This window comes from Myotis brandtii, unplaced genomic scaffold, assembly GCF_000412655.1.
Source record: "Myotis brandtii unplaced genomic scaffold, ASM41265v1 scaffold274, whole genome shotgun sequence".
In the NCBI taxonomy this organism is placed as follows: domain Eukaryota; kingdom Metazoa; phylum Chordata; class Mammalia; order Chiroptera; family Vespertilionidae; genus Myotis; species Myotis brandtii.
The window spans coordinates 4,295,931-4,320,454 of NW_005360425.1; the positions used below are offsets into that span (position 1 = coordinate 4,295,931).

The window sequence follows — 24,524 nt, forward strand, 5'->3', positions numbered from 1 at the left end:
TCGCTTCAGTGCATGGCTGCCGGCCGCCATCTTGGCTGACAGTTAATTTGCATAAGGATATGCTGATTAGCCAATGGGAAGGGTAGCGGTTGTACGCTAATTACCATGTTTCTCTTTTATTAGTGTAGATTTAGTTTTTAAGATATAATTGACATATAACATTATATTAGTTTTAGGTGTATAGTGTAATGATTTGCTATTTATATACATTGTGAAATGATCTCCACAATAAGTCTAGTTAACACCTGTCATTTTACATAGTTACCTTCAACTTTTTTTTCTGGTGATGAGCACTTTTTAGATCTACTCTCTTTGCAACTTTCACACATGCAATTCAGCATTATTAACTATAGTCACCAGATTGTATTTTACATCCCCATGAATCCAATTCTCGCTTGAATCACTCCAGTCAGATCTGCCTCTGCCATGCCATCAAAACTGCCCTACTTAAATTCACTGGTGTCCTCCACATTGCTAAATTCAGTGGTCAATTCTCAATCTCATCATGACACATTAGCGGTTTTGATATGGTTAATTACTACTTTTAACAATATATATTGTTTTTTAATAAATGTAGTTTTATTGATTTCAGAGAGGAAGGGAGAGGAAGAGAGAGAGATAGAAACATCAATGATGAATCATTGATCGGCTGCCTCCTGCACCCGCCACACTGGGGATCGAGCCTGCAACCCAGGCATGTACCCTGACCTAGAATCAAACCACAACCTCCTGGTTGGTAGGTTGATGCTCAACCACTGAAACATGCCAGCCAGTAATTACTACTTCTTAAAACACTTCCTTCACCTGGCTCCTGGGGCAGCTTGCTCTTGGTTCTCCTAATCCACTGGCTTCTCTTTTTTTAGTCTCCTTTGGTGGTTCTTCCTCTTCTCTATCTAATGTTGGAGAGTTCCAGGGTTTAGTCGTTGAACTTGATCTCTTTCTTTCTGTTTACTCCCTAAATGATCTCACTCAATTTCCTGGCTTTAAAACTTCATCCTGGGTTTCCTCCTGAACTCTAGATTCATATATTCAATTGCATATTTAAAGTTCCACTAAGAAGATCTACTAGGCATTTTGAATCTACTGCATTCAAAAGGGAATTCCTACCTACGCGCCCCCCCCCCCAACAAACAGCCACAACCACAGTGAACCCCAAACTCTCTGCTTCTCCGGTATTCTTTCCTATCTTAGGAAATAGCAGTTGTCTTTTCCGTTTCTCAGGCCAGAAACTTTGGAGTCTTTCTTGACTCTATTCTTTCACTCTACTGGACACTCAGTCTATCAGCAAATCCTGATAATTCTTTATTTTTTATCCAGATTATGACCACATCTCACAGTCTCTACCACCACACCCTGGTCCAAGCTATTATCATTTCTCAGCTACCAATTTTGACTTGGGTTATTGTAATGGTATTATAACTAGTGTCCCTGTTCCTGTTCTTGCTTCTCAATAGTCTGTTAATATAGCAGTAAGAGTGATCCTTTTAAAACCCAAGTTAAGTCATGTCACTCTCTTGCACTAAGCCCTTCAAAGGTTTCTCATTTCACTTAGAACAAAAGCCAGTGTTTACAAATGGCCTGTACAGCCTTAGGTGATCTGGCTTGAGATCTCTGCACTCTTCCTGTCTTTCTTTTAGCTCCAGCCATTCTAGTTTCCTCGATGTTCCCTGAACACACCAAACCTGCCAACACACCAAACCTGCTTTAGCGTTAGAGACTTTGCACTTGTTCTTTTCTTTAACTCATACTTTCTCTAGCTAGCCATATGACTTGTTTGCTCTTGTTCTGTAGGTCTCTGCTCAAACGTCAACTTATTAGAGAAGTCTTCCCTGACCATAATATACATAAAACTGTAAACTTTCCCCCTCTGACCCTCCTTTCTTCTCTTCATCTCCCTTAGTGTTCTCCATAGCATTTATGTGACAAACTGTACATTTATCTGTTTTACCTTATTCTGCTCGAAGTACATAAATCCCAGAAGAGCTTTGCTTTGCTCATTGTGTCCCCGGTACCTAGAACAGGGCCTTGCACATAGTACACAATAAATACTCAATGACTGAAATGTAGGTTAGAACAAAATTGTAGATGATCTTGATGCCAGATTAAAACATTCATATTTATTAGTTCTTCCATCTGCTAATCTAGTTAGCAGATTGGTCACATCTAAAACACTTCCTTTGATTTTTTAAAAATTTAACTTTGCAAATATTAAAGCAGTTTGCATTTTTTTAAGTTTATTTGTGAGAATACAGCATATTTATATGCCATAGTGCAAAAGGCACCATACAAATAAAGAGCAAGTTCAGTAAAAAGATGAGGCTCTAACTCTTCCCTGAGTGAAGGGTACGGGCATCACAGAGGATGTTAGATGTACTCTCAGCTATTGGATCTCCCCTCTTATGCTGTGTGTCCACACTTCATTTTGTAAAGTATCTCTTCAGAGAAAAGTAGAAGAGGGGAGGACAGTGACACTGTGAGAACTTTGCATATTCAACTTAGGCTGTGCAGACTTCTTGGCTTCTTTCCAGCTTTTAAATGGGCTTGTTCGGTTTATTGAAGTATAATTTATGTACAGTAAAACTCACCCTCCTGGGCATACAGTTCAGTGAGTTTTGACAAATGTTTGCAGTCGTGGAACCATCATCCCAACCATCGGCTTATAGAACATTTCCATCACCCCCTAAAGTTCCCTGCCTTCCTTTGTAGTCAATTCCCTTCCCTCATCCCCAGCCCCTGGTAACCACTTATCTGATTGCTGTCCCTATAGTTTTGCTTTTCTAGGACGTCATATAAATGGAATCATACCGTATGTAGCCTTCTGTGTTTGGCCTCTTTTATGTAGGATAATGCTTTGAGATTCATCCTTGCTGTTGTGTATATAAGTAGTTTGTTCCTTTTCGTTGCTGAGTTGTATTCCATTGTATGGTTGTACCACAATTGTGTAAGTTCGCCAGTTGATGGACATTTGGATTGTTAGCTGTCTTTAGTTATTTTTAGAAAAGCTGCTATAAACATTCACATCTTTGTGTGGACACATGTTTTCATGTTTGGGGGGTAAATACCTAGGAGTGATGGTGTTTGGTCCTCTGGTATGTGTATGCCTAGCTTTATAAGAACCTGCCAAATTAGAGTGGTTGTGCCAATTTACACCGCCACCAGATATGTGAGACTTCCAGCTGCTTCACATCCTTGGCAAGACTTGATGTTGTCATGCTTTGTAATTTTAGTCATTTTAGTAGGTGTGTAGTGGTGAAGTGTCTTAAGTTGCCTGCTACAGTGCCCATATCAAGTTTTCATTTGTAAGCAGGCCCCAGTATTGTGGGAGGCATTGTTTTTTGCTGCCATTGGGTGTTCTGATAACCCCTTGGACAGGTACTACAAATCGGGTGGCTTTTTGTTCTCCTTGCTCATCTTTATCATGCCTTGATGTCAGGTCTGTTTCATGGACTTGTTCTGTGTGCGGTCCTCTCTGCTGTGATGTTCAGGTCCCTTGCCTCCTCCTCCTGGGCTGTGGGTGTGGAAGAGTTGCCCTCCGACCGTGCCAGGGTGGACGCTTATATCTGCCTTCTTCCTGAAAATGGTTCCCTAGGACTTATGTGACTTTTCCTTTTAGCTTCATCTTGAAGTCTGGCATTCCATCCAGCTGGGAATGGAAAGTTGAGTGTGACGTCCTCTGACACCCTCCCTTCTCATAGAGGGTCTGAGGTTTGTTTGTTTAAGCTGAACAGAGGATGCCAGAGATAGAGTTTGAGTCAGCTCAACACCAGCTTAGGCTCCCCTTTCACTCTCCTGGTTCCTCCTTCCCCTCCCCCGCCCCCTCTGGCCAGTTGTTTCCTGGGCTTCGCCTGAGATACACTGCACAGCTTTCGTCTCTGTCTACTGCTGCCTGCTGCACAAGTCAGGCGAGATGGAGGAGAAGCCGCCAGGAAGTTTCTGACACACTGAGCTGCCGGCTTCTGCCTCTGCTGATAGTGCAGGACAGCAGTAACCTCAGTAGAAAGGCATTCAGAAGCCTGCACCGAGCTGTGGGCTTGTGGCTAACTCACTGGAGGAGAAAGGACCGGCCTGGAAATGCCTCTGTTAGATTCATCTTACTTGCCATCAGCCATCTTTATTTTGACTCATGTTCTTGGGATTGTCGGTGTTCTATACTGGAAGAGATGTGCCAGAGGCAGAGCAGGTAACTGGTCCTGAATTATTCTTTAAATCTACGGTGGAGCTTTGAAGGTGGGCTAAATGACGGAAGTCTTACCAGTTGCTTTCCTTAAAGGGCCAGTACATCCTTTCAGCTGGGTGCTGTCAGACCTGCGTGTGTGTAGGCCTCCTGAGAAAGCCGGTCCAGGGCAGCCCAGTGTCCGTTAGAGGACCCGCGCTCTGTCCTGTGCTCCGGCTGGAGGGGTGGCCTGATGAGGTGATGGCTGGGCTCGCAGCTGAGGGAAGTGGCAGCTGTGCTGGCTTGTGTCCTTCCTCAGAGGATCAAGCCCTTCCTCTCCTTACTTTCTCAATTTCAAAGTGGTTTTGGGGTCTTCGTTTTTAACCTAAAACATCCATTAACTCTGTCACCCTCCTCCAGGTTTAGAGGAGGGAAAACTGGTGGGATTAGAGGAGTTTCTGGATTTGGTGTAGTTTCGGGGGAGGAAAGACAGAAGAGGAAGGTCAGTGAGGAAACGGGGTGAGTGTCCTTGCCGAGGGGCATCTTGGAACACCTCCGAGGGGGCCTCTGTCCTCTTTGATGTGACTGAGCCTGTTCCTGGCCCCTCGGCCAGCTAGGCAGTTTACTCTCTGTGTACCCAAGTCTCCCGTTAAGTGAAAGGAGTTAACTGTTCTTTTCCCCAAGGGATTGGGTCCAGCTATTAAAAGTAATTTAAAAAAATGGTAACAGACCCTTCTTTTCATCCCATATTGCTATTATGTACATTATATCCCTTTAACTTCTAAACACCCAGCACTGAGGTGTGCAGTGGTTAGCTGACTCTGAACCTACAGAGTTGAAGATTTATAAAGTCTGACTTTTGCCGGAGTACATCCTTGGATCCCAGTGCCTTCAGTCCTGTCTTCGTGATCTGCTTACACTTCCAAGCCAAGTGTCAAGATATTGTTGCTTTGTCTCCTACAAGTTAAGATGGAGGTTTGATGACATTACTTAGTTTCTATTAAAAGTTCATGAATGCTTGACAGAATTAGAATTAGATCCAGTCATTCCCCAGTGTCCTTTCCAGTAAGTCCCAGAAAAGCTTTTGACTAAATATTCAGATCCCAGTAAGTGTATCAGCAGAAACAGGAGGACATTTAGAAATATGTTTGCTTGTGTGGTAGTGTGTTTAAAAAGATACCACCAAATGGCTTTCCTGAAATGTGAGCCTGTATTTGAGCTTAGAAAGGCATGAGTTAGTTATTCAGCCCTATATAGTATTTCATACATAATGAGAAAAGAAATATTCAGGTGGAAACTGATGTTTTCCTTTCCCTGTGCATTATGGTAATGACATTTCTAAACTGCTAATCGCTAATATTAATTCATATTTTAAAAGTTTTCTTCAGCCCGGCTGGCACGGCTCAGTTGCTGAGCATCGACCTATGAACCAGAGGTCATGGTTCAATTACCAGTCAGGGCACATGCCCGGGTTGTAGGCTCAATCCCAATGTGTAGGAGGCAGCCAATCAATGATTCTCTCTCATCATTGATGCTTCTCTCTCTCTCTCCCTCACCCTTCCTCTCTGAAATCAATATATTTAAAAAAGTTTATCTTTAGTGAAGAATTTTCTGTGGAACTTAGGAGTCATAGTCCTATCTTTAAGTGCTTTATTTTTATGTTTTAGAAATATTACTTTCATAAATAGCCATAAATACTTTAAAATAAAAGGAAAAATCCTATATAATAAAACCCTAATATGCAAATCAAACTGTGGAACGACTGGTGGAATGACCGGTCACTATGACGTGCACTGACCACTAGGGGGCAGACGCTCAATGCAGGAGCTGCCCCCTGGTGGTCAGTGCGCTCCCACAGGGGGCAGCTCCCACAGCTGGTGAGTGCAGTGGCGGGAGCCTCTCCTGCCTCCTCTGCAGGTGGGCAGTAAGGAGCAAGGGATCCCGGACTGCGAGAGGGCGCAGGCCGGGCTGAGGGACCCTCTCCCCCCAGCGCTATCTTTTTCTAGGGGTTATGAGTCCATTGTGAGATTTGGTTACATAAATACATGGCTTTTACAACCGTGTTCCCAAGTCAGTGTCTCCTCAGCAGATGTAAGCGAGATACAGGAAGACATAGACAGTTTGTACGGAAGCCATGGAACACTTGTAAGGCGGAGCTTAGCGTTCAATTAGTATTTAGAATTTTAACAGTTTTCAATACTGTTTAATACTGTTTCAGCCCTGTCCACACTTGCAGTCACATACATTATCTCATTCCCCAGTCTTCCTCCTGTTTTAGTTTGTGTCTTCAATTTTTCATTTTTTCTCTCTAGGACTGTTGAAATAATATCTTTCCCCTATTTTTTCTCATCCCACAACCACCCCTAATCTGTCTTCTATCTGTAGCTGGAGTGATCTTTCTAGTTACCTAGTATACAGAGCTGTCTGTCACTCTCCTGTTTACAAATTTACCAGTACTTCTCGCTTTTAAAAGAAAGTTCAAAATCTGCAACATGACCTAAAAGGCTTTCATGATCTGCCCCTGCCTTTTTCTCTAGTTTCATTTCCTGTCTTGGCCTTACAAGCAGCTAGTTAGTAGTCCATCATCATTTAAAAGCTTGTAGATCTATACCTGGAATGCCTGTCTCCTCTTTTCAGCTGGACTCCTTGATGCTTGTCCTTCAAGGTAAATAGTTGCCACCTCTGGAAAGCCTCCCTTGACTTGAAGTAAGATTTCCTCTTCTGTGCTCCAGTTGTACTCTATTAGTACTTCTTCAAACCTGTATTGTCATCTTGCTTAGCTTGTCTCTCTCTCCCCATTAATTAGATTATATTAGACTGTACGACCTTCAAGAACAGGGACTCTTACTCACCTCAGTTTCTCAAGTGTCTGAGACAAAATAGATGTCAGTAAATGTTACCCGAACTAATAAATAAAGGAATTAAGGTAGCATTAGATATAAACTGTAGCAATTTAACCATGTCCTGTTCATTTTTGTATTTATAGGGCATGGCTTAGCTAGATGTATGGCCTAAGGTGGTGCTCATTGTAGGTTAATTGAAGGATATAGAGTTGCCCTGTGTTTTAGTTTATTAATATCTCACATTGTGATAGTATAAACAGGAAAGGAACTTTATAGTTACTTGAAAAGAACATTTGCAATTTTGTCTGTTTGCAAAAAGACAAATTTTTTCCTCTCTTGTGTCTTGTTTTCTTTATCTGTAAAACAAAAGGTTTAGACAATTCTCTCTCTCTCTCTCTCTCTCTCTCTCTCTCTCTCTCTCTCTCTCGTTGTTGTTAATCCTCACCTGAGAATATTTTTCTCAATGATTTTTTTTTTTTTAGAAAGAGGGAGAGAGACACACAGAGAGACAGACAGAGACAGGGAGAGAGAAAGAGAGAGAAACATCAATGTGAGAGAGACACATTGATTGGTTGCCTCCTGCATGCGCCCTGACCAGGGCTGGGCATTGAACCCACTACCCAGGTACGTGTCCTTGACTGGGACCCTTCGGTGTAAGGGCTGATGCTCCAACCAATGAGCACACTGGCCAGGGCAAACAATTCAATCTCTTACGGGTTTTTCCATTTTTAATACTCCACTAGGAGGACTAGTTATAATCCCTGGATCTGGACTATCACCTTTTTTTAAAGCAGCTCCATCACACTGTTGAGTCATTAAACTTAAGATCAGTTATAAAATGGCTAAACCCTGTACATGAATTGTTGTCACTCCTCCAGAGACTGCTGTGCCTTTGGTTTTCTTAAACTTCTGCATGAGACTTATAGGTATCGTAGTTAAATTTTGTCCTGTGAGATTTGGTGCAGCTTTTTGAGATTGCTTTTAACTTTTATTTCTCCATGTATAACATTAGCTGAGCATCTTCCATTTGTATTAGCTAAAAATTTGTTAAGCTTATAATAGGTACTCAATAAATATTTAAATAGGTGACATATATTGAATATATCTTTGCTCAAATAACTAAACCATTTGGTGTTTTAATTAAGATGGAATTTTCGTCTTTTTCTTTCCCTGGCTATTTTTTTTTCTTTCTAGATTTGTGCCATGTGGCAGAAGGACCACTAAACTTGGAGCCAGAAGATCTGGGTTCTAAGTCCTGGCTCTTCTGCTTACTACTGTGTGAAGCTAGACAGGTCACTTAGTTCCTTGGGACTTCAAGTTTCCAATCTGTATGAGAAGAGAAAAGGTGTCTGATTTTCTGTGATTGTGGCAGTGGCTGAGAGCAGGTTGAGCGGCTGGGGTCAGACTGCCTCTGTGTTCATCCCAGTTCTTGCCCTTATGAGCAGAGTAACATTAATCTGTTGGGTCCTCTGTTTTATCTGTAAAATGAGGATAATAATACTGCTTGGTTGTTTTGAGTTAGAACACATTCAGCACATGGTAAGGTCTGTATATTTGTTTGCTATCATTATTATAATTTATTTTTACTAAAGATATCGCTGACGCCCTAGCTGGTTTGGCTCAGTGGATAGAGTCGGCCTGCTGATTGAAGGGTTCTGGGTTTGATTCTGGTCAAGGGCCCATGCCCGGGTTTCGGGCTTGATTTCAGTAGGAGGCAGCCGATCGATGATTCTCCCTCATCATTGATGTTTCTATCTCCCCCTCTCTTTCCCTTCCTCTCTGAAATCAATAAAAATATATAGAATTATTTTAAAAACAAAAGATATCACTGAAGACAGTGCTTTCTTGTGGGCTGTTGGGACAAAATAAGTGCTTGTCTTTACCATTGGGAACTAAGAAGAAGTGAAATAGAAGCTAATGTGGGATTATATAAAAAAAGTGATGTATGATATGAATCATTGTGTTACATATTAGAAGGAGAGGCTTCTGCATCAGCTTTAATATTCTTAAGTAGTGGGTGATTTTGGCATTTTAGGAAATAAATATATCACTTTAATTTTCTGTGTGATTGTAAGAAAGTCAGTAGCTATAAATTCTCAGATAACTTTTGGTCACGTGTGGAAATATTGGCTTAAACCTCTTCCTTCCACTCAACATTTTAAAGATTTGCAGGTGGCAGCCAGACTCACTTTTTCCTGCCTCTAACATCCCTGGACATCTAGTGAACGATGAAATGACTAAAAGTCGGGCAAAAACAAAGGGGAATGGCTCGGTTAATCACTATACAGTTGGTCTCCTCTGGATGATTAAGAGCTGACTCTCCTAATCAAAGTCCTCTCTCTGTTGTCAGCAGCAGCTGCCTCTTTGAGACTCAGGACCTCCTGGGAACCTGAAGGGGAGGAAGGCCTTGTCCCCAACACTGCCCCCTCCTTTATTCAGTCTGCAGAGCCTTCAGGGGGATGGATGCCAGGGAAGTGAGGAGAAGGCAGGCTTTGGTTCACCTCCCTTAGACCTTACCGAGTAATGATTATTTGATTTTTGGAGACTGTGAAATGACTATTTCTAGAAGTTGCCCCACATGTTCATTTGGGACATGCTGTAAATCACCAGTTGACCATAGTCAAGTGTTTTTATTTCTTAATCTTCCCAAGAATATTCCACCTTCTTACATATATAGCCTGTTTAGTTATTTTGGTTTAGGTCCCTCTCAGAAACAGCAGAGTATAACAGGAGGCATAGCTTTGGAGGTGGATAGAGGATATGAAATCTTGGTTAAGTTATTTAACCTTTTTAAGTCTTAGTACTTTCATCTCTAAAACAGAAATGTTAATATCTTTCTTCGAGAATTGTTGGGATTAAATTAAATGATATTTAAAGTTTTTAGCACATTACCTGTGAACTCACAGTTACAATAGAAGCTCGATTAATTTTAGCTTAGGTTATTGAGTGCCTTCTAAGTGTGTTACAGATTGGGATACAAAGACAAAAGACCATCCCTGCATGAGAGGAATTTAAATCTGATAAAGGGAAGGGTTACTAAATATGAATCAGGAAATCTTTATTCCTTCCTAGTCTCTCTTCCCTATTTCTTATGCATTTGTTTTCCTAGGACAAGGTAAATTGTAGGAGGACCCTTCCTCTCCAGGGCTGATTAACAAGAGTCTACTAAGAGGAACAAACTGAGTAGAGTTGTCACAGGTTGTCAGGGTGACTGGGAGCTTAGTCAAGGAGGGATAAAGTCAGCTGTGAGTCCCGCTATTAGTAAGTAGTAACAGGATTATTAGCAGTTTGTAGGTGGGAGGGATGCCCAGCAGGGAGTGAAGGAAGCTGTCGGGACTGAGGCTGGTCACAGGGCTTGTTGAACTTACTTTTTTTCACTTGCCATCTTCCAGGCTAATCTCTGGAAACTTGCTTTCCTGGGTGCTGCCCCTCCCTCCCTCGCTTGAAGGAGACATTCTATTTAGGGAGCTGGAGCAGAGGGCCAGTGATTAGGCCCTTATCTGCAGCGAGGCCTTTCTGAGTGGTGTGGGGCCTGGTTTGGGGTGTCTGTCCTGACATGGACAGAAGCTCGGCTTTTCTGTCCCCTGGTTGGGTCAAAACTGTGAAGAAGCGATAGATGGGCTGGGCCATCTGAATGAAAAAGGCCTCATTGTGTTTCTTCAGCATTCCAGTGTCTGGTACAATTAGCCAAGACCCAGAAAACAAGTTGGACAAACAAGCAAGCAGCCTCCACTGGTGGATAAAAGGATTTCTGGCACAGCTGAGTTAAGTGCACTGATTGTGAAGGCAAAGTGGGAAGGTCTGGGAAGAGGATGGGGACTTTGGGATAACATTCCTGGTTGGATGAGGGGAAAGAATGGAGGGAGCCACCAGGAAAACAGTATTTTTGAAGTTGATAAAATCTGCTCTGCTAATCTGCCTGAGAGGCTGGCTGGGGCTGGGCTACTCTGTAAAGTAGGTGGAATCATCGTTGAGGAGAGATGGTGACTTCCCTTCTGGCAGCTGTAAAGGTGGGGAAATGAAGCCCCCTTTGGAATGCAGGAAGAAGCTGTTAGCGACCGACAGTGTATGGGCTCTCCCTCTGTGGGATCTTCTCACTTGGTTAACACTGTATATGTACTTCTGCCTGAGAAGAGGCGCCCGAGGAACGGTTGTTGGGCAATAGACGCACTGTTTCTGACTTGGCAGCAGGCCATTTACCTCGCCAGCCCTCCTGTGATTGTCTATGTTGCACCAGGTCACAAGCTTCTCTCTGCCAACAGCGGGGAACTCAAAGACCACCTTCTACCTGCTTACTCACTTCATAACTTGGCTGTACTTTTACATATGAAGCTCCCACCTCTGCTGTTTTGAATAGGATGCTGTTTGCTTGAAGACCTGGACCCAGTTTTTGGAAGTGCCCTAGGGAGGAGCTTCCTCTCTGACCTCAAGGCGGGGAGGAGATCAGTAGGAAGTGGTGGGTGGAGCCATTTCTCTGTACTTCTGCTGTCTTTCTCTGTTCATCGAACAGCCCTTTGGCTATCTGTTCACCTCGAAGCCTTTTTGGGGTGCACAGGCCACTAGCTGGAGGTTCTTTGGGACACCCTCCTTTTAGGTGGGGTCAGCAGACACAGGGGTGCCATGTGGCCCAGTTACCAAGATGAGCACGAGTTCAACGCCCACCTGGTTTGTCGCATGTGCTGTATGGGTTAGTATGTGAAGTTTTTTTCTTTGCCTTGGCCTGAGAATCTCAAATAGCCCTTGCTCTCATTGACTCATAGTATTGCATGGGCTTTGAAGCCTTGTAGGCATTACAATCGTTGGGCTTGTTAAAATGTGCAGTGAAATAGACTGGGGTGCCCTACTTCCTGGGGAACTTCTTAAGCTTGTAGTGACTGGCAGTTAAGAGCCTAAGCTTTGGGTGTGGGACTTTTTTATAGAGCCTGAACTCATGCTAATGCTTTTGCCTGAATCAGGAAACCACTTTTAGGGTTAAGTTGTATAGTTCTGAAAGTCCAGGGTGTATTTTTAGCAGAAGTTGGTTGGTTTCGGAGTCCACCTCTGAGCACACTTGAGGGGGTACGGAAAGGGAGGAGTCATGGCCTAGGTTTCCTTTTTGGAGCCGATTGCTAATTCTCTTATACTTACTGTCTCTGCCAGCTTTGAGGAGGGAAACAGGCTTGAAGGTGATCTCGGATGAGACCTAAAGAAGGGTGGGAGGCTAGAAGAGTCTTTTTTGCTGAGGCTTAGATATCTCATGATAAAGGAGAAGAGTTAATTTAAATATGTTCTGTGACCTTGATTAAGTGGCCTCACCTTTTTGGCTATAAGTTTCCTTGGCTTCTAACTGTAGGGTACACAGACTGGTATTTGTACTAAACATCAAATCATCAATTCTGGGTAAAATAAAAAGACAAGCAAAATGTAGTGTACCTTTCTTAAAGCTAAACTTATTTAAAGATTTGTTCTTTATTCTGAAATAGTTTCCTTCCTACATTTTTTATACTAAAATGCCCTTTACTTTATGAGAGAATTGTTGTTAGGTGGTAATTTGTTTTTAGATGTCCTCATTTAGCAAAAGAAAGAGTTGACAACTTTTTGTTAGGTTTTCTAATTCATCTGGAAACTTTTACTGGTTTGTGAAATCTAAGTTTGAGAAGTACTGGATTGATAATCTAATATCTTTTGATTTTATATTCTGAGTCTTTAAAACAGAACAAAATTATGACCCAAATAGGCAGATTTTCACTAAAATTGAAATTGCTGGGACCTCAGAAGAAATCTCAGGAGAGTAGCTGAGCTAGGGTTCTGATCCTGTCTCCTGACTATTAGGTCAGTACTGCCAAATATTTAAGTGCTTCTTGAGAAACAAAGCTGGTACTATACTAATGTTTGGGGCACAAGGAGGGAAAACTTTTATGAAGTTATTGCCAGGTAGTCTAGCTTTTATCTTCCCAGTAGTATTGAGATGTTCTCTCTGTGATCTAGGGGAAAGAGTCTTCTGCATTTGAAAGTGCTTAGAAATAAAAGGGTCCCTTTTCTGTAACCAAGTGTAAGGAAATCTAGAATCTTTATGGAAAGTTTCAGGGCAAAAATATATCTCCAGCTCACCCTACCTCTTAATCCCCTGGTGGCTTCAATGATCTGCATGGGGCTCCTGCTCTACCACTTAACAGCTATATGAACTGGAAAAATTGCTTAACCTTTCTATGCATTGGTTTTCTCATTTGTTAAAAGGAGATTAAAATAGACCCTAATTTATAGATTCATTATGAGGGATATATGATATTAAAGCACAGCCCAGGGCAAGCTCCCCGGTGATTTTGATATGACTGGTTCACAGACTGGTATTTGGGAACCATTGACCTAGTCCAAACTGCTCATTTTATAGTTGAATCTCAGACTCAAAGAGGGGAAATGATGGTCCTAAAAGGTAAGAACCAGAGGCCAGGAAACCCAAGTTGTAGACTTGGTTCTGCATCTGTGTGACCCTCATCTAAGTTCTTAAATCTCTCTTGACTTCAGTTTCTTCATCTTTAACGTGATTTTTTTTTGAGGATTCTTAAACTTCTCTATCTCTTTGTTTCTGTGAAGTATTTAGTTTTCCTGAGTGTAGTACTCCCATAAAAACATACTCTAAAAACTAGTTAGCTTTTCTCCCTCTTCCCTTTCCTTATACGCTTCTGCCTCCATCTCTGTGGCTATTTTCTTTTGCCACCATGTTTACTCCTGGCTTATTTATCTAACTTTTGTCCTGTACTCTCTGATTCTCAATAGTGCAAAGAATTATCTATATATATAAAAGTCTAAGCGACCAAACAACCAAACAAATGAATGACTGAATGACCAGTCAACCGGTCGCTATGATGCACACTGACCACCAGGGAGCAGATGCACAATGCAAGAGCTGCCCCCTGGTGGTCAGTGTGTTCCCACAGCAGGAGCACCACTCAGCTGACCAATGGGCGCCACCACCAAGTGGTATTGGCAACGGCAGCAGGCACAGTGGGGCTGGGATGAGCAGGAGCAGGTGCAGCGCCTGGCCCGGACTGTGGCTCCTCCCCGGCCACTTCGCACACTACTACATCCCTTGGGGGATGTTGGACTGCTGGTTTCAGCCCGATCTCTGCAGGCCAGGCCTCGGGCCAAAACCAGCAGTCTGACATCCCCCAAGGGGTCCCTGATTGCGAGAGGGCACAGGCCAGGCTGAGGGACGCCACTGGTGCACGAATCTGTACACTGTGCTTCTAGTTATTAATAAAGTTCAGGTTTTACTATTTAATTTTGCGTTGAAGTTTTTTGGGTTATTTCCCCAAATTCCCAAGTCTCGAGACATTCTAAGTCTGCACTAACTCTTGGTGATAGATGCCTATCATGAATCCCTGTTATGGTTATAGCTTGCACCTCTCTTCTTCCCTTCATTATATAGGACTATATTATGTTGCCTTCTAATAATTTCATGGTGGCAGTAGAGTGTTGTGGTTAATAGTTCATGACAGATTGAGATTTGAAGCTCAATTCTGCCACTTACTATGCAGTTTTGTGCAAATTATTAAGAAGCCTTTCTGAGCATCAATTAGAATTATAAAAAGAAAATAATGTGTACTTGATAGAATTGTGAGGATTAAATCAAATACTAGAGACAATCCTCACACAGTGCCTGACACAGAGTAAACACAATATACAGGGTGACCCAAAAAATGTATGCACACTTTAACAACTGTTTCTATTATATTTTGAAAATGAAATATATTTTAATAAATGCCTTTATAATTATTCAAAGTGTGAATAGATTTTTTGGGACACTCTGTATTTCTAGGTCAGTCTTACCTCCAAAAGTTGACATACACTTCTGAGTACAGGAATCATTTATAATGATAGTGCCATTATACATTATTGCTGAGGCATTTTCATTGTTTCATCTCCAATTCATCCCATTTTCTTTGGGCTTACATTAAGTGGTGCAAAGCTCCTGCGTCCACATGTGGCAAAAATTTAGGAAAGCTATAAATGTAGAAGGGATATCCGAATGGAAATCCCTGCTGAAAAGCAGTCTTTTAATTATTATTTGAGAATACTCTTAGTCTGACTTTGAAAATACCCCCTTAAAATGTCCCTGTGGGTATAACCTTGGCAGATAGTGGGCTCTCGGTATGTTTGTTAAATGAATGAGTTTGCTTTGAGTGACTACTGTTATATTAAATATTGGATATTGAATGAAATTTAAAACATGGTTCTTGACAACAAAGGGCTATAAGTTCAGATAGATAAATGGGATTTACATATAGAGATAGTTTTTATGTGCTTGTGTGCCAAGTAACTTGAATAAACACAGGCATCTGTAGGCATCCAGAGGTGCTGGCATAGTCAGAAAGGTGTAAAGCAAGCATGTCAAACTCAAAGGCTAACACGGGCCAAATAAACAAGGTTTACGTTTATGTGGGCTGCAAAAAACCAAAAGCTTCAATTTTCATAGAAACCTAGGTTTATTTCGATAGAGACATGCTAAATAGAAAGGGCTGAAATAAATGAGTAATCGTTTACATAAAATAAATACAAAGCAAGATTGTTGAGCAAAGTGGGAAGTTAGAGGTTTTACGAAAGTGTTGAGAGGGATGAGTGGCAGACAGGCATCACATTATAATAGGTCTTAAATCCCAAGCTAAAAAGTTTGAATATTATCCTGAATGGAGGTACCAGGCTTAGGAATCAAGTAGAGCTGAGTTGAAATTTGACTTCATTACTTACCTTGTAATCTTGGGCAAGTTACTCTTTGGTTTTTATCTTTCTAGTAAAATAATATCTAGCATACAGAGTTGTTGAGCATTAGAAACAATATGTGTAAAATGCTGTTAACGATTAATATTATTAGGAGGATAAGGAGTCATTGAAGGATTTTAAGGTGGATTGTAACAAGATCAGTCTTATCAGAAAGATTGCTGGCAGCATTGAGAGAAGGGTGATGACTTATCAGTTTGGGCTGCCGTAATAAAACCACAGACTGGGTGGCTTAAACAACATTTATTTCTCACAGTTCTAGAGGATGGAAGTCCAAGATCAAGGCAGTTGCAGACCCTCTTCCTGCTTCATAGACAGCTGTCTTCTCACTGTAATCTTTACATGGTGGAAAGAGGGCGAGAGCGCGCTCTGGGATATCTTTTGTAAGAGCACTGATCCCATTTAGAGGGCTCAGGCTCCTCTCTTAATATTATCTGTCACATTGGGGGTTGGGATTTCAACATATGAATTTGTGGGCGGGGGGCGACTAATATTCAGTTCATAACAGATTGATTATAGCAGGGAAATTTGTTAGAAGCAGGAAGAAAGGAGCAGTTTTTGACAAGTTGAGTTTGAGATGAGCATGAATTTTTTAGGAGGCTATTAGACATATGACTGCTACTTAGGATAAAGGCCTTAGCTGAAGATACGGAATTAGAAATTATTAGTGTATAGGCTATAATTGAAACCATGGGAATAGGTGAAATTATTCTGGGAGAATGTAAGATAACAGCTATTCTTAGCGTTTTTTGTTTTTTTTTTAGCTATGTTTTTTGGTTTGTTTGTTTGTTTCATCTCACAATGTATATAACACCCAAAATTTTGCATTTAGTTTTAGGTGCTTTGGAACATCCTTCTCTCTAAACCAAAAAGGAAGGAGGAAACCAAGGTAGAATGGAGTGTCAGATTCAAAAGGGAGAGTGGGTTTAGCAGGTGAAGGAATGATTAGTAGTGTCTTCTGGGTTGGCAGTTGGGGGCTGTGAGGAATCAGTTTGAGTGAATTTGTGGGGCTGGAAGCCAGGTCACATGGGGAGGAGAAGGTGAGCAAGTAGAGACAGTGAGCATTGCCATCATACTTGTCCAGGAAGCCAAGGGGAAAGAAGAAGGAGAAGTTAAAAGATATACAAGCTAGGGATAATTGTTGGATTAAGGTTCCTGAGGAGAAGGGAAGAGGGGAGGATCCAGATTTTAGGTGGAAGGACTTGCTTAGGTTATTGGGAGGGACATCTCTGCCAGTGAAATGAAAATAAAGAACATTAGGTACTGGTAACTTGGTGGCCTGTAGTGGTCTTAATAAAGTTGGACACAAGTATTAAATCCTTCTAATTAAGTAACCCCCAAGTGATTAATTGATGCCTCAATGTGCTCAATCTAAGAATTTCCCAGTGGGCAGTTGGGTTATCCTTTGTCAGTATATAGCCTTTGGTGGGGCAAAGTTTATAAGAAACATCTACAAGAATATCCCCTTTTCTGTGATTGACTGTTTTCCTCTCACATAGGGTACCCCCTGACCCCCAGTGTTAGGTAGAAAGTCTTAGCTGGGCCTGGAATTAAATGAGGGATTTATGTGGAGGGTGCCAAAACAAACTTATTACAACCTTTGGAACTCTGAGCTATTTGGAGCATTCTGAAGGTCTGTGATCAAGTTGCTCTTTGGCTTCCCTAATGAATTTCCTTCCCTAATGAGTTTAAATGAAGATCTTTAAACTTCAGGCACTGCAATATCCTCTTGTCATGATGCTTAAATCAGGAAAGAACTTTCATGTAATTGATGGGTCTGCAAAATAGGATCTTAAGAAGGGATCCTTCAGCTTTGGGGCAAAGTTGTTCTATAAAACCTTTTTGAGGAACAATGGCTCAGGTTTAAGCAGGCTAACTGACCTTGGGAAGGGCTTGTAATCGTGTTGTCCTTAGGAATTATATTCAGAATAAGTACTTGCACCTCTTCCCCTGGATTGAAAGTCAGTTTTTTAGATATTGAAAGCATGACTGATATGATACCATCAGATTTCCTTAGTCCACTATCCCCCTGGGAGGGCTTAGTAGGTGAACAGAGTAACTCTTTTATTTTTTTAAAATTTTTTATTGACTTTTTACAGAGAGGAAGGGGGAGGGATAGAGAGTTAGAAACATCGATGAGAGAGAAACATCGTTCAGCTGCCTCCTGCACACCTCCTACTGGGGATGTGCCCATAACCAAGGTACATGCCCTTGACCGGAATCGAACCTGGGACCTTTCAGCCCGCAGGCCGATGCTCTATCCACTGAGCCAAACCGGTTAGGGCCAGAGTAACTCTTTATAGTAAAACTGTTAACGTAAAAACATTCAAACCTGTAAAGAATTTTTGTGAGTTTATTTGAGCCAAACTGTCGACAATTGCCAGGAAGTAGTATCTCAAGGGATTGGGATAGTGCTCCAGAAAATGGTGGTTTCTCACCTATGTATTTTTATACATTGCAATCAAAGGAAGGGATGTAAGTGGGTTACATGAAATCCATTGGTGATAGATTAGAGAGGTGGGGAAAAAGCAAAGGGGGGAGGGGAGGGGGTGTAACCCTGGGATTGGATAAAAAGTAAAATGATAGACACATACTCAGGTGGTGCAGGATAGTTAACAGTCAACAATTAACATGATAACAATAACAATGAAGGAATTTGTACTATCTGTCCTGGTGCCTGGCACATTAGGTTGTGCTCCAGGGGGTCCGGAAAAAGGGAAGTTATGAGTTACCCAGACATTTCAAGGATATGTTATTTTAGATGCAAAAAGACAGACTCAGTTAAGGTAAAGGCTGACCTTGTCAGTGAAGATACTGGCCTCGGAGGTGACTACCCACCATAATTGCTTTTAAAGTTTAATTTCAGACCATCCTTTGTGGTTACTTTAGGTCTCTGAGTTTGCAAGACTGCCATGTAGGCATTTCCTGAGCTAGTCAGGTTAGCACGTGCCCCTTTCATCCACAAACCATAAAGCTAGTCACATCTTTAGGTCTAAAAGAAATAAGGCAGTGGACTAAAAAGAAATCACATGAATCCCACCCCTTCTTTAAAATATTGATTAGTTTAAAAGTAAACCGAAGGACTTGTATGCATGCATATAAGCATAACTAATGGACATAAGACACTGGGGGGTAAGGGAGGGCAGGGGATTGTCAAGGGCGGGGGGGAAAAAAAGGACACATATGTAATACCCTTTGTAATACTTTTAGCAAAAAAAAAAAAATTAAAATTAAAAAAAAATCTGTTAATCTTATCTTTTCTATCTATGTATTGTTTAACCTGTTACGACAAGCATATATAACTTTTATAATAAAAAATTCTAAAAAGAAATAATAAAGATAGCGTGATTTCTGAGATAATTTTGTAAAATTAGAAACAGACTATTATTCTTGGTTATGAAGGTAATAAATATAGTGAAACAGTGGATCTGGTATTGGTGAAAATGTAATGGGCGGAGTTTTTAGTTAGCTTTAATTTTGTTTTTCCATCATGTCTGCACGTCTCAGCACAGGTGATACTTGCTGGGATGTTGGGGTTTTTACATATTGGACTGGACTCTTGTTAGATAACTTTGTTCTGATTTCATTCTGTGTATTTCTTTAGCCACTCTTCTAATATATTGGCCAATTTTGTTTTAGTTTTAGGTCTTATTATCTTTAGCTGTGGGATGTAGGATATACAAAAAGTAAAGTATTGTCTCTTTCCTTAAGAGTTAATGATCTTATTAGTGATGTAAGAATAAGCTTTTGAAAAGTTCAGAGCTCTATATAATTATGTAAGTGCTGATGGAATGATTAGCATAGTAAGTACCATAAAAATTTGGAGAACAGAGAGACTATTGAGAACTGGAGTTGTCAGGAAAGGTTCTCAGACACAAAACTGATCTTGTCATTCTTCTATTTAAAATCTTTCAATGCTTCCCTTACCTTCCTTTTATCAGTTTCTTGGTGATAATGTTTGGGCTCCTGTGCTTGTCATGAAAAGTCATAATTTGGTCCATGGCATCCTATCCAGTTTTAAATTTTACCACTACCTAATACACATCCTGTCTTTCAACCATCCTTAATATTTGCTGTTCTTTGAGCATGAATTTGCAGTAGGTGAAACTTCATGTAGTAGCTTTGTACCTTATCTTCCTTGTTAACTTCTCATCTTTTAAGGTTTAGAGTCACTCAGCTGGAAACTTTCACTAACCTGCTCCCATGCTTCCTTCCCCTTCTCAGATAGGCTGCTGTGTTCTTGAGCACTCTGTGCTTACTCTGTTATAACACTTAGCAAAGTGTATTGAAGTTATTTCTCTTCTCTGCTAGACTGTTACCTCTTTCAAAGGTAGGGACTGTGACTTTGAGTAAAGTAGTCTGTTCCAAGCAGTCTAGGTCCTTAAAAAAAATTTCATTCAAAAAATAAATGAGTGAGTGAATGACCTGGGTTTTAAAGAATAAATGGCATTTGGAGAGGTGGAGAGGAAGAAAGTAGCATGTCACAAGGAGAAAATAAATAGTATGAGCAGTGTGTCAGTGTCTTAGATGAGACTAGTTGCAGGCTGATTCTGATTCAGTCTGTGGATGATACAGGCTTGGAAAGGATGATGATGATAGTGGATAATTGAATCAGCATCTAAAAAGATCAAGTGATGGAAATATGTTGGAATGACAGTGGTTAAATCGAATAATAATCCTGGTTTCTTTCTAGCCGGTTTGGCTCAGTGGATAGAATGTCGGCCTACTGACTGAAGGGTCCCGGGTTCAATTCTGGTCAAGGGCATGTACCTTGGTTGTGGGTGCATCCCCGGTAGGGGGTGTGCAGGAGGCATGCCTGGGTTGCAGGCTCAGTCCCCAGTAGGGGGCATGTAGGAGGCAGCCGATCAATTCTCTCTCATCATTGCTGTTTCTATCTCTCCCTCTTCCTTCCCTCTGAAATCAATAAAAATATATTTTTAAAAATTCTGGTTTCAAATACTTGCAGGACTCTATGAAGTGAAAGATAGATTATGCTTTTTATTTTATTTTAATAGTTCCAAAGAGAGCCAATAGTTAGAATTTATAAAGAAGTAGCTTATGAAGCTTTATGGAACTATTAAATTAGTATGTGTTCCTTTATGAGGTAGTGACGTCTCTATTGTTGTTTTTATTTGTTCTTGTTTTTTCAGTTACAGTTTACATTCAGTATTATTCAGTCTCAATGTGGCTTCTTCTGTAGATCATTGTTTGTAACTTCTGTTCAGCTAGTCTTCGGTTGATTGATCTATAACTTAGCTGTAAATCCAGCTTGGCACTGGGAGGAGGTGAGTGGAACTTCCACCTACTCCACAGCCAGCTTGGATCTTCCTCTATTATCTTAAGTTTTAAGAGTCAGGAATATTGTAGATAGTTTGGACAAACCTTTTAACCCTGAACATATGATTAAAAAAAATACTTTTATTGATTTCAGAGAGGAAGGAAGAGGGAGAGAGAGATAGAAACATCATTGATGAGAGAGAATCATTGATTAGCTGCCTCCTGCACACCCCCCACTGGGGATTGAGCCTGAAACCTGGGCATGTGCCCTTGACCGGAATCAAACCTGGGACCCTTCAGTCCGCAGGCCGACGCTCTATCCACTGAGCCAAAGTGGCTAGGGCTGAACATATGATTCTTTATTGTTGAAGGGATTGATGTATCAGCAAGGAATTAAACTATGTAACTTCTAAGGTGACTCTAATTCGTAAGGTCTGTGGTCTTTAGTAGGAAGAGAGAATTGTTCCTTGAAAAGCAGGAAAGGATTCAAGGCTGAGAAGAAGGATGTGAATGTAAGACTATTGAATGGCTGTAAACTTAGAAAGTAAGTAGATGTGCAGTTCACCTGAAGTAGAAAGAGAGCCTGGCGTTGTTTGGAATGATACTGTGTAGCTTTTAATAGGGAACCAGGAAGAAGGGAGTGCTTGGGCTGAGGAGAGAACCTAACTGAAGTTGGTGTGAATTACTAGAGAATCAGATTTGTCTAATTCTGCCACTTTCTTCTGACATGTTCTCTGACTTAAAGAAGAAATGGAATTGTTAAGCAATGGTGATAATTCAGGTTTGGAGATTGTCATGTGAACTGAGTAGTACAAGGTTAGGCAGGTGGGAGTTGCTGGGTATTAATGATGGCAGCTTTGAATTGCTTAACCATGTTGTCTAGCATAGACTTGGATAATCTTAGATGGTCTTAATACAATAAGAATGGAGTATTGGAGGTTGAGGATGATTAGGAGGTATGAGAGATTGATAAAGATGACTGCTAAATAGTTGTGTGGAGAAGGAATGAGGCCCAGGATGTGGCATTGTGGTGGCTGGATATGAATTGGAGACGAAGGTAGGGGAGCCAAGCAGGCTCAGATGCATTGTCAGCAAATATGTTGAAGTAATTTGGGGTTCCTGCCAGACGACACATGTGGAGACAATAAATGTGAACCGAGTTGTCAGGGAAGGTGAAGGCAAATTTGCCAAGTGGAGGGGGCGGGAAGCAGGGAATGGTTGATTGACAGTGAGGATGATTTGAACAAGATGGTATAGGGAATGGCATGGGCTTCGAATAAATAGAAGGAAGTGGGCGGATGGGTCTGTGTCCTGGAAGTGGCTCTGGGGAATTGGCAGTTGTGGGAGAAAGTGAGTTCTCCACAGGATCGGGCCTCTGTGGAGCAGTCATTGTCGAGCATTGATAGTTATGTTTCTGTCAAAGCCGTGGGCAAAATCGAGAACAGAGAGTTTGCCTACAAAGAAATGCGGCCTCTGTAAGACTCAGGAGAAAGGAGGGAGGGCGGAGATGTGCAGTGGGGTAAACTGGGCAGCTTTGGGAGTTTGGCTGGTTGGTAATGGCTGGAGAGGAAATTGGAGTGAAGGCAGTAGTCGGGGAGGAGAGCACTGATGGGGCAGAACCGCGTTTGAAGAGTGAGATCTAACCACGGCAGTTTGAGTGTCCCAAATGCCAAGGCCACTCCACTCTCTCTGTTGGTAGTTTTCATAGCTTTGGCTTTTTGGAGCTTTCTGTAGGGGAAGCAGGAATCCCTCTGCTCTCCAGAGAATTATGATGCGAAGGAGACTTTGCCATGACATGCTTTTTGAGGCCCGTGATTCTGTTTAATCTGTACAGTAACAACATGGTCAGGACAGAAGAGAAAGTTCAGACAGGCCAAACCTTCCCAACAAAAAGACAGTTTCCTTGTCTGTGGAATTGTCTCCATGGTCCTGGAGGAATCGGGGTGTGGGAATTTGTTCCTCGGGTAAGTGCTAAGCCGGTGTCTCTGTGTTTCCTTTACAGATGAACGGGATCGCGTTCAGAAGAAAACTTTCACCAAGTGGGTCAACAAGCACCTGATGAAGGTAGGAGGCCGCCCTAGCACCTCTGGCTGCTTTTAATCTGGATCTGTCAGCCCCTTCTCTCAGAGAGTTCAGATTGCTTGCCCTGGGCTCAAGTTGCTGGAGGTGCATGTGACTTTATTTATTTATTTTAAGATGAACATAGGCATAACAGTATGGAAACTTTTACTGACCAGTTTTTTGGCGAGGACAGTAATATATGACATTACCTCAGAAGGCTGAGGTTGAGGATATTGTGGGGTGATTCCGGGATTCAAAGAACACTTTTCAAATTATTTTATAAGCCCCTGTTTACATTTTTATTTTTAAGTCTAATTACTATGTAAGGATGGGGCAGTGGATTTTGTGTTCTTTCTCTCTGCACAAATCTTAAATGTTCAGTTTAAGAATTTTTTCATATATGTATATATGTATATATATCTACACTAATAAAAGACAAACATGCAAATTGACCATACCTTCGCTATGCCTTAAGCCACGCCCACAAGCCAATCAGAGCGACTATATGCAAATTAACCCAACCAAGATGGCAGCCGGCAGCCACGGAGCTGGAGCAAGCAGGAGGCTTGGTTGCCCCAATAATGGAGGAATCCAAACTTCCCGCCTGCTGCGGCCAGCTCTGAGCTCCACTCAAAGCAACAAAGATTTAATTATAGAAGGTAAATAAACCCCAGATACCTGCTTTCAGCTGGCCGAGGCCACGAAGCTGGAGTGAGCAGGAGGGTGGGTTGCCCCTGGCGATGGAGGAAGCCAAGTTTCCCTCCCCTCCAGCCCTCCCTGGTTGGATCTGAGCTCTTCTCAAGGCTACAAAGTTTCAATTATAGAAGGTAAATAAATCCCAGAATAAAAAGAAAAAAAGGAGAGGCTGGGAGCTTCCGTCGCTGGGGGTGCTTGGCCAGCCTGAAAACAGCCCTCAGCCCCTCACACAGACTGGCCAGGCACCCCAGTGGGGACCCCCCACCCTAAAGGGGGTGTGGCCAACCTGAAAACAGCCATCAGCCCCTCACCCAGGATGGCCAGGCACCCCAGTGGGAACCCCCACCCTGAAGGGGATGTGACTAGCCTGCAAACACCCATCAACCCCTCACCCAGGCTGGCCAGGCACCCAAGCGGGACCCCCACCCTGATCCGGGACACCCTTCAGGGCAAACCAGCCGGCCCCCACCCATGCACCAGGCCTCTATCCTATATAGTAAAAGGGTAATATGCAAACTGACCCTAACAGCAGAAAGACTGGGAATGACTGGTCACTATGACACACACTGACCACCAGGGGGCAGACGCTCAATGCAGGAGCTGCCCTCGGGTGGTCAGTGCGCTCCCACATGGGGGAGCTCTGCTCAGCCACAAGCCAGGCTGATGGCTGCCAGTACAGCGGTAGTGGTGGGAGCCTCTCCTGCCTCCTCAGCAGCGCTAAGGATGTCCGACTGCAG

General features: G+C 42.1%; 1 protein-coding gene across 5 annotated transcripts in view; it reads left to right on the top strand.

The window, feature by feature from the left end:
* The window catches only part of MACF1 (microtubule-actin crosslinking factor 1), a 344,123-nt gene that overhangs the window by 107,762 nt on the left and 211,837 nt on the right, over positions 1-24,524 (top strand). For all 5 annotated transcript variants that reach the window (XM_014541584.1, XM_014541592.1, XM_014541587.1 and 2 more), the window contains exon 2: positions 23,033-23,094. In XM_014541584.1, coding sequence (XP_014397070.1) covers positions 23,033-23,094 — 62 coding nt within the window. The remainder of the gene's footprint in view (positions 1-23,032; positions 23,095-24,524) is intronic.